Consider the following 10791-nt stretch of genomic DNA (forward strand, 5'->3'; position numbering starts at 1 on the left):
TCCTCCTCTATGAGACAGTGTACATAATTTAATACAATTCCTGCAAAATATAAAAACAAACGAAGCCATTCAGGTGCCATGCCTTTATATTAGCGTATTTCCAGCTCTCGATTTTTGACCTTTCCAACTCTTTAGACAGTTGTACCAGTACATCACACTACATGTTGTGTACAGACGACAGTATCATTCCTGACATTCCAAAGGCTTTGACACTTTGAAGGGCTAAACTTTTGCCAATCTTTTTACATCCAACAGGCGTAACGAACGGGCTCTCAGCTCAGGACAAAGGCCTTGTTTACCGACGGCTTGAGGTAAACAAACAAACAAACCGAGAAAGGGGACATCTGCGAGTACAACAGGTGAGGGAGGCCATGTCATGACGTCAGCGCGTGACTCGACTTCGGACCGGCAGATTTTCGATCTTTCAAAGTCCATGGAAGACAGAGGGCTAAAAGGCTGGAAACGGAACAGTCTGGACAGGTCATTGTAGTGAGATTTCACTCTGATTACCGTGGAAAAAAGCTCATCTCCGTTTCTATAGCAACAAAGCATCCGACCCCGTTATTGGATTGGATTAACATTCGGTGAGTTTCTACAGTGCAGTTTCACGCCTACAAAACCACAACATTGCAAGGTGAACGGTAGATGAAGAAATGTTGCTATGACCTTTGGTATGACCTTGACACTGAGCTTAAGACACGCTTGAAGACGTGCCCAACGACTCAAGACACTGCCTCGCACCCCAGGAGGTTCTGTTGTTGAAGTGTATGCATACACGGTGTGTGAATGGCGGAGTAAATCAGGTTAGTCCGTGCCATTTACTCTGACGGAAGTCAGAACACGACACCGCACTGTGGAACAACGCGCGCGAGGCTCCCCGTGAGAAAGCCCCGGACCTGACTGACAATGCTCACGGCGTGCTAATCTCCAGGGCGCCGCCCAGTAATTTCCAACCCTTTGTGACATGTAGAAAAACGAATTGTATTCATGGCAACTCCCATGGTGATGAGAATGGCGGCCACGGACCAAATAATCAAACAAACCCGCCAGGTCTTGGCGAACAACAATAAGATGTATAACGAGATTAAGGCCAGTGAGAAGCACCTTATGCAGCTCTACCAAGACTCCAGAGAGAGCGCCGAGGAGTTGGAGGCGTCTTACAAGGATCTCAAGGAGTCCGAGAGGGAAAATGAACGTCTTAGACAAGGATACTACCAGGCCTTGGCGGAGAAGAAGCAATTCGAGGAGGAGCGCGACTTGTACTTCGAGTACTCCAAGATTTTGAACGAAAAGAAGGACAAGTTTATTTCGAGAACGCAACGCGTGACCTCGACGAGTGGTAAGTACATCGAACTTTCCTTACAACTGTCTGAGAAGACGGACAGCTACATAAGGAAGCTGCTAGAAGAAGTGGAGAAATTTCACCAAGTGTACGGCACCCTAACGGAAGAGAAAGAGAAGTTCAAACGCGAGTGTAGCGATCTGAGCAAGGAGATAGAAGTGTTTAAGAAGGAATCGGAGAAACTGACACATGAGAGGGATAAGTATGAACTGCAAGGCATCGCCCTCGGTGGCGAGATAGACGAGTTGAAAGAAACTCGCGACACCTTGGAAGAAGAGAGAAATAAGTACCGAGAAGAAGGCAGCAAAATGACCAAGGAGAGAGACAAATACAAAGAGCAGACGGAAGAGTTGACGAAGGACAGAGACCGGTTTAAGGAAGAATCTATCCGACTGGCGGAGGAGAAGGAGAAATACAAGGAGGACGGCATCCGACTTGCAGGAGAGGTGGAGAAATACAGCTCACAAGCCCGAGTGCTCGAAGAAGAAAGGAACAAATTCAAAACGGAATCTGAGAAGTTGACAAAAGAAAGGGACGAATTCAAGGAGGAAAGCGAGAAGCTCTTGGTGGAAAGGGACGGTTTCAAGGAGGAGACGGGTAAGCTTAACACAGAGATCTCTCGCTTTAAGGAAAATGTTAAAGGCTTGGCGAAGGACAGGGATAAATTCAAAGAACAGGTCACAAAGCTGACCCAAGAACGGGACATGTACAGGGATGACTACAGGAAAATTATCAGGGAAAGAGAAACAGTGGGAAAGGAAAAGGACAGACTCGCGTTGGAGGAATTCAGAGCGAAGGAGAAGAACTCAGAACTGAGAGAAACCAAGAGAGAAATAGAACAGAGGTACGAGTCGGCAAAGAAGGAGAAATCTAAGGTGGAATCTATGGTACAAAAAGACGAACGGACAATGACTCAACTCAAGAAGGAGATCAAGAAGCAAGAGAAGATCATCGCGGACTTGAAGGCGCAGAGAGACCGCACGATTCGTAGAAGAGACGCGCGAACACAGACAGACCAAGACTTGGAGTGTGAGCTGAGGGATATCGCGGTGGCACATGCGCAGCTGAAGATGAGACAAGCCATGAAAGAGCGAGAAAAATTGAGAATAGAAAGAGACAAAGCAGAGAAGGCCAGAGACCGCGCACTGTCGGTCCTAGACAAGAAAATCGAGCAAAGTGACTCTAGCCGAGCTGCCGCAGACAAAGCCAAGGATCGAGCCAAAGAACTTGAAGAGCTGGTTAAGAAACTCACCAAGTATTATGATGCTTCCAAGAAAGAGCTAGCCAAGGCGGACGCGAAGATAGACAAGGACAAGAAGGCGATTGAAGACTTGAAAGATGACACTAAGAAACTGAAATCACGGATTGCCTCTCTGAAGAGAGAACGGGATACCAGGAACAAAGAAGTACAGGTAATGTCTGTTTCAGCCTTTCCCTATATCTATATTTTGATCGTTATTTCAATTGTCATCATCAAAGTACAGACTAACAATATGACATTTCTTCTCTGTCTGTCAATTCGAAGTATATAGTCACACCCCGCAGATTATTGTATCTAAACAGTGGGACCACAATGAATATCAGCTGAGAAGAAGAAAACTGTGTTATCTTTTTAAAAGGCAAAGCTAGTACTTTCAAGCACGTTTGACCAAAGAAAAATGTTTATACACATGTACTTTCTATTCTAAACATGTCGCCATGACACCACTTGACCCCTTGGATTCCTGCCATTAACGTTGTTAGTCTACGACATGATATGTAGACAGGAGACCACCGAGGAAGGACTGTTCTATTAAGATATGGGCCAGGGGTGAAGATAGAAAAGGCATCCCATCTTGCCTTCTGCCCTTTCCTATCTTCTCTGTGAAATTCTTTAAGGATTTTAGAGGATCCTCTACAACAAACAACGCAAACAAACATGTTACCCCCTTTTTTAATCCCGCCTCTGCTCACCGACAATGTTTCATTGGCACCATGCGCCCTTTCACCTGCAGTGTGTTTATAAACACAGGGTTTCACTGTTATTTTGGGCTAACCATGGGTGGTCTATTGAAAATGTTATATTATGAGAGCAAGTTTCATATGTCATCATTTTGTATGCGAGGATTCGTTATCATAATGGTGTTTATATTTCTATTTGTATCACTGTTTTTGCTGTTACCATTATATTTTCCTTGTCAGCAGATGTTGTTTCAATTTTTTACGATGGCTAGCTCTGTACTTCTGCCACACAAAAGACAAACTGCAAACTGTCATCTAGCGGATTTGCTGGGTAGTGCATATAATGTTTCTCAATCTATTTAGAAAACGATGAATAGTGTCATGAAAAGGGTCTCGAATGGGGTCAGTGTTCTTTTTTTTCAGTGATTTCTATATTGACAATGAACTTCACAATTTGTTTTGTTTCTTTCCAGACGGACAGCCCCGACAACGATGAAGATAGTGTGGACGAGGAGAAGGAGGAGTTAGAACGTGACCTTGAACAGGCTCACCTTGACATAGAGGACCTGCAGGAGCAGCTGAAGCAGTCGGAGGACCTGAGACGTCAGACCGAGCAGGAGAAGGAGAAGGAACGGCGCGACTACGAACTTGTTAAGCGGAAACTACGGTACTATGAGAAGAAGATGGAGGAAGAGAGGACCAAGAGGATGAAACAGGGTTCGCAGCCAGAGGAGGCTAAACCTGCGAAAGAACCGGCGAAACCGCCGCCGCCTAAACCAAAGACAGCTCCGCCGTTCAAACCAGCGAATAGACCGCCGACAGCACATCCTAACAACACACCGAAGTCGGCGTGGTCTAATAATAAAACTATGTCGTCATCAGTGTCGTATCGTACACAGACTCCACAAGCATACACAGAACCTCCGAAATCGAAGATCACGAATCCGTACATGATGCCGGCTGGCATGCCGGCTTCCAGTCCGATGTCGGCGGCAGCAGCGTCCGCCGCGCCCGCCTCGGCTCCCGCCAGCGCCAGCGGACCCACGATATCGCGCCCGCCGGCTAGCATGGCAGGGCCCGCGTCAGCTAGCATCCCCGGGCCCGGCGGGTATGGAGGGTACGGCGCTTCTTCACAACCCAAACCGATCCCAATGAGAAGAAACACTTTTCTGAGACCGTCCGGAGGGGGAGCGAAGCCGGTTCCTACGAAAACAACGAAGTAGTCGCTAAAGAAAGACATTCGGTTATCAACGTGGAAATCTTACATATTGTAACTAAAGTATCCTGTTCCGTTGGACACTAAAACATACGTGGAAATCATTCAGACGTAAAGTAAAATAAGTTTAGAAAAGTCTATGTTAGACAACATTAGGATATCATACATAAATGTACATACATAATGTGCACTTAGGGCTATTCCATTGTAAGCTTCAGGAGGGGTGACACGACTGGATGGCGTAGCATTGGTCAACTGAACACATGCACGTGAGATAGATAGATTCAACAATTCGAACGTTTCGCAATATCAAAACCCTAAAATTCAGAAAATACATGGTTGACTCCTAAGATACATAACAGAAATTCCACTATAGGAACACATTCTCTAATCTCCACAATATAGACATAAGTGCAAAGCTTTTATTCCGTCAATATTGACCGACGGAGGCAATACTAGAGATGTTTCGTCATGCCACCTGTTAATTCCTGCAGTAAATTAGCTATTCGGTAGGAGCGCTATTGTCCAGTCATGTCTGAACATCGACGCCTCTGAGGTTGCTTTATGGAATAGCCCAAAATGCACGAATATGCTGCTAAAATGTACTGTCTTCAAGTACGTACGAATGTGTTATTGCTGCTTAAGTGTCTTTGTACGTTATAAACATGTGAGATGTTTAAGTTTTTAACTGTAAACAATGTACTGTTTTAATAGCCATTTGTGTCAAACGTTTAATTCGGTTAAAGCCATATGACGTCACTTCCGTTTGAAGTGAAAGGGGCCAAAATCTGTTATGAGAGAACTTTTTGTCTGTGTCACGTGCAGATCTGATCTTGCATGACGACGAAGATGAATTTCAATAAATAAGGATCGTCTGTTACACGCTTTCGTTGGTTATTTTGTTTGTCAACATGAATATGCCCACCCAAACATACATAGCAAAGATTGTCAACACAAACTGCTCAATACCAATTTCAAAGCGACTAGCCAATTGCAAAAGTACGAGCCAAACTTCAAAATCACTGCGCTTTGGTCAAAATCACAGCAATTAGGTCCCTCTTCCATTTCACGAAATCTGATCAACTTTTCTGAAATAATATTTGACATCAATCAATGTTTATTCAAATATCGTAACCTTTTCTTCCCCTATATCTCTTACTGAGAGTTCAAGCCCACTCACACATATTCTCGTTCTTTACCGCGAACACCTGTTCTCCTGCTTATCATACTATAATCGCTAGAGGTCGCTGTCAAAAGGACGCACCTCCTAAACCTTATTAACATAATCTATGTCACTTTTTATAAAGTTGCTATTTTCATTAAGAATACTTTAAAGGCAATCAAAAGTATTTGTTGATAAATCATTAATTAAAACATCAAATATATTTTTGAAGAATATTTGGGAAATTGTGTCAATATTTTAAACAAGACAATTTATGTTGCCAAATATAACCACAAACGCCAATATTTGGCATTTAGGTCGCACCCCCTCCGGGTAACTGATCGATAAAAAGGGCATTTACCGTCACTGGTACTCAGGCTGCTTTGCGGCCTGGGCGGAATCGCCATCCAGGGATTTCGGATGCATAATATTTGGGGACTGAGGCTGTTGGTTGCCACTAGCACCGACGCCCACGTTTAAATCAAAGAAAATGGACCAGAATACGCCATTCTCACGCGGCGGCCATGATAGACGTCAATGATGGAAGACGAGGTCAATGAGGCAAACAGACAAAACTTATTTCTAAAATCAACTTCCATTTACTTTTTCCCCAAATCACCAAAATTTTCACAATACAAAATCAAATAATGAATATTATAACTAGTGTTATACACCGACAAATAGGGCAATTTAGAGTAACATAGACTGAATCTCTTAAGGAAGAGATGCAAATAAATAATAATGCATGCAAATACTTGACGGACATGCAGACATTCCCTTATTGGTCGATTTTCTAATCCCCTTGCTATCATTGGTTGAACTACTAATTAGGATGGAAGGTCTTTGTTTGCCTCATTGAACTCGTTTTAGATCTATCATGGCCGCCACGTGAGAAAGGCATGAACTTCATGAAGCTACAGGAAGAACCTCTATTTTTCTCAGAAGGCCCTATCGTTTACATGTCACAGGTTACAACATACAGGTGAGTCACAGTCAAAGAGGATGCATTTCAGAGTAAAACTCACATGTAGATATCCAATACTATAGCTAGTTGGCTGTACATTTTTTATGGGTGAACGCTAACAGTGTACTGGTTCAAAATATATGCGTGCCATGCTACTGTGTGGTGTGTACAGATTAAAACCTGCTAAAGATCTACAGTTTCAAACACGCGCACGCATGCACGCACACACACACACATGCACACACATGCACACACAGACACTAAAACTAAAACACACTCATACACACATGCTCGCACGCACGCACGCACACACACACACACACACACACACACACACACACACACACACACACACACAATGTGTGACCTCACCTCACACCAGGGAGGTTGAAAGAGATTCCTCTTGGTGACGGCATTGGTGTGTGACTTGGAAAAACAAGGAAGGATGGATAAGATTAGGGTAACAGGTGAAACATAACCAATCAAAGAAACAAGAGATTCCAATTTCTCCACGGATGACACCCGCCCCTCCCCCAGCAATACTACCTGGTCCATTCTTAGAATATACTTGGGTCGATGACAAAGATTGTTTACTGCCACAGGGGCTTTTACGAAAATTGAATTGGCCTCAAGAAATTGAATGAATTCTCTGCAAATCAATTTGCATATGTTGCCTTCTGGTCTTCTTCTTGGAAGGCCCGGATATGTTACTCCAACAACAGACCACTCACGTCAATCAAACGTGTACACATAATTGATAATTGCGCACACAACGTCCTGTTGCATGTACGTGGTACCAGTTGTCATTTCGTAGAATATTATGACACGCCGCAATACCAGCGCTCCTGAATCGTGCACTTTCGTATAAGACAAAGGCTGAGGCATAAACTACAACATACCAACGACTCGTTTATTATACGTTTCATTCTCTATCTTTGTCGCTTTTCAACATCCCCAAATGATCGAGATCACTTGTCAATCCGTGATAAATAGTCACTTTGACAGTCCATGTTATTGACGACACCTTGCGGTTATTATCAGAAGTGCATGTACAATCGCTCTCGCTGCGAACACCAGACCGTGAATGTTATGTCACGCGACTCACGCCTATTCACGGAATTTCAGTCAGGCGGTTTATGCACTGTACATGGTACAAGTATCCCATACAAACATGGCTGTGTACACACGAAATGGCGAGGAATTCGTGTTTAAACTTTCCACTCTCCGGACTCTGGTTTTGTATACAACAGTCAACGTTACCAAAACTTGGCAAGTATACACAAGGATAGTGCGAAGAAGCATTTGAACTTCACCTTACACTTTAAAGACTTGAGTACCTGTCACTGTAAATCCAACACGGGCAAAAGTACATGTTGACTATTCGTTATGCGTTAATAATCATGCTTTTTGACGGAACAATATTGACGAATGGAAAACTTTTATTGTACACATTCATGCCTGGAATGGATAGAAACATGTCAATCGTATGATTAAACAAATAGACAAACATAGATAGGAAAGTATACGCAACAATACAAGAATCAAAATAGTACGCAAAAGTGTTGTACTAAGCTAACTAAGTAGAGTCAACTTCGTGTCAAAGTTTGACTTATGTTTCTATTCTTACACAAGGATCGTCAAATCACATCAAAAATGAAAATGTATCCGTTAACGTTACATTTAAATTAGATTATCGACGTAAGCACCATTTTCTTTGATATGGTTAAGAGTACATTTGACATTACGCTAGATTATAAAGTATATTTGGCAAAACGTCTCTCTAATATTTGCGAAGACTGCCACGTTGTTTTGACTTTATGACCCCCTCCATCCATCTTGATGTTTACATTGACCTGTGCATGATTGACACTATACCATCAGCACTAAACTTAGAAGCCTAACGGAGAACCCCGCCGGAAGGATGGCCCATGTGACAGGTCACACCAACCATGTTTTGTACGAACGTACAGTCAGAGTTCGGGTCAGGGCAGGACACGGCGGTGATTTTGGGAATCCTGTTTTTGACATCTGTTTGTTGACAGTGTTTCAATTGGACACAGGATTTGGTTCAGACGTGGTTTTCCACATACGCCAGTGTTGAATAGTCTTATTTACACTAGGGTTTTACACTACTAACGTGTTAGTATCCCTGTACCACGTTCGGTATCAATTTACAATTTTCATATAGCAAGAGCCAAACTGTTATTTGTGGAAAGCACCATTTCTGCTGTACGTAGCGTGGCAAATGCTATGCCCATTCGACGCATGATTTTATAGCTATTCTTAAGCTTTATCAAGTCTTTTTAATACCCCCCTCACATTATATACGATCTTCGGACGTTCTTCGCGATCGCAAAAAGGTCGGCTGATTTTAAGATCTTAAGATGGTCTTGCGTATATTTCGCCTCAAAACTGTCCCCCTCACATATACGCGAGGCTCGTGAGATCGACGGTGAATAAATCTATGATAATAAACCTCCCATGACCTCTTGCACGCGGACAAGGTAACATAAAACGTTCCTCAAAAAAGGGAAGAGATCAATAAATGTTGCTTATTTTGTTGTCGGAATCTTTTTAACCAATGAATGGAATGCGCGGGCATAATAGAAATGACGCAAGAAAAGAAAGTGTATCACAAAGCCACCCTACATACTGCCACAGCGGCCACAATGTTAGAATTACCCTCACATTCCCAGAAATTCAATATTTGTAAACAAACGGAAGTCGGGCGAACGTCGCCCGAACGTTGCCCAACTGACGGGCGTTCGCCATCCGATTTGCGCTCGATGATTAATAACTATGTCTTTGCTCGCCTATCGGTCTTCAATCGTTGGATTGACGCAAGACTATTGACCGATACCCTTGCAAGGTACGCACGATTCGTACGCACAATCTGCGACTCGGTAACGAGCTGTGCGATTTTGGAGATTTCCTTCGACTAGTCGCATATGTTAAGAACATGTTTCGCTGCACCGCGACCGTCGTAAGACTCCTGAAAACTGCCGGCGATCCGTAAAAATCGCAAGATGATCGTGAGAATACCGGACGTCTTACTCACGAAAATGTCATTCAGAGTTCGTAAACTAGTCTTCCGATCGAATCGCGCCTATTGTGAGGGGGGTATAAGGCGTACAGAAGTAGCCACACAGTTTCAAAACTATGAATAAAGAATACAGTAAGAAAACGACACAAAATCGTCACATCTTGAGACCCTAACCTACTGGTGTACAACGACGGCTTACACTTTTAGTCAAGTGTAAAGTCAAGGGCTGAGCTATATATATACTTGTGGTAACGTTATACTAACACCTGTTATAACACCTTTGCTGATGTCGTTTATCACAGCACCTGTCGCAATTACTAAGGAAAGGGGAGGGGCAGTTATGTAACCTGAGATACTATGCAAAACATCAACCTATTATACAACGCCTGCTATGGGTCAACTGCAAGGTCAACTTTTATTGAGAGGGAAAATGTAGAGGGGGTTAGATAAATGGAGACCGTCCCAGAAAAGCTACGGAGACACAACTACTGGGAATTCTTGGCCAGCTGCACCAAAAATAGCCTTTAAGTGTTTGTGTTGGGTGTTAACGTTGCAGTTGGTGAACGTTTGTGGGATGGCGGCGCCTGTTTCGGTGGTTACGTAGTGGATATAACGTTAGGTTACAATATATTTCACTATAACAACCGCCATTTGCACTAAGCAAACAGCAAAACTAAACCCAAGCTACTTCTGTATGCAACTTTTAAGTGTTACACAGTAGAAATGATCACGAGCCAAGAGTACTTCTGCAATTTGAAGTGTCACACTCGAAAGCTTGCAAGTCCACCTGCTTTCCTCATAACTGATTCAGTACGAAAATACCTTTCGTATGGAGTTTCAGATAAGGCATCATTCAATTCAATTCAATTCCCCATACAGCAATCACACGTTAACAATCGACATGTAAGAGTTAGAGGGAGGAGGCAAACTATGGGCAAATAGGGTCGCTCCGCACACAAAATTTAAAGGGTTTTCTTTTAACACCCCGAGTAGAAAAAAAGTGGTGCATAAAAAGTGTGGTTCTATGAAAAAATTTGTGGTTCTATTTTATGCAAACGAGTTCATAGTACCACACTTTTCATAGTACCACTCTTTTCTGCACAATTGGGATATAAACACTTTA

General features: G+C 43.1%; 1 protein-coding gene and 1 non-coding gene across 3 annotated transcripts in view; both read left to right on the forward strand.

Annotated features, from left to right (window-relative positions):
- Window positions 1–4546, forward strand: part of LOC118423397 (trichohyalin-like) — a 13568-nt gene extending 9022 nt beyond the window's left edge. For both annotated transcript variants that reach the window (XM_035831531.1, XM_035831532.1), the window contains exons 2-3: window positions 256–2754; window positions 3757–4546. In XM_035831531.1, coding sequence (XP_035687424.1) covers window positions 988–2754; window positions 3757–4506 — 2517 coding nt within the window. In that variant the 5' untranslated portion in view covers window positions 256–987 and the 3' untranslated portion in view covers window positions 4507–4546. The remainder of the gene's footprint in view (window positions 1–255; window positions 2755–3756) is intronic.
- Window positions 4547–6007: 1461 nt separating this feature from the next.
- Window positions 6008–6135, forward strand: LOC118423699. Its single transcript, XR_004832097.1, has one exon. It is a non-coding gene; the product is annotated as a U11 spliceosomal RNA (small nuclear RNA).
- Window positions 6136–10791: the final 4656 nt, after the last annotated feature.

The sequence above is a fragment of the Branchiostoma floridae genome, chromosome 9 (assembly GCF_000003815.2).
Source record: "Branchiostoma floridae strain S238N-H82 chromosome 9, Bfl_VNyyK, whole genome shotgun sequence".
Taxonomy (NCBI): domain Eukaryota; kingdom Metazoa; phylum Chordata; class Leptocardii; order Amphioxiformes; family Branchiostomatidae; genus Branchiostoma; species Branchiostoma floridae.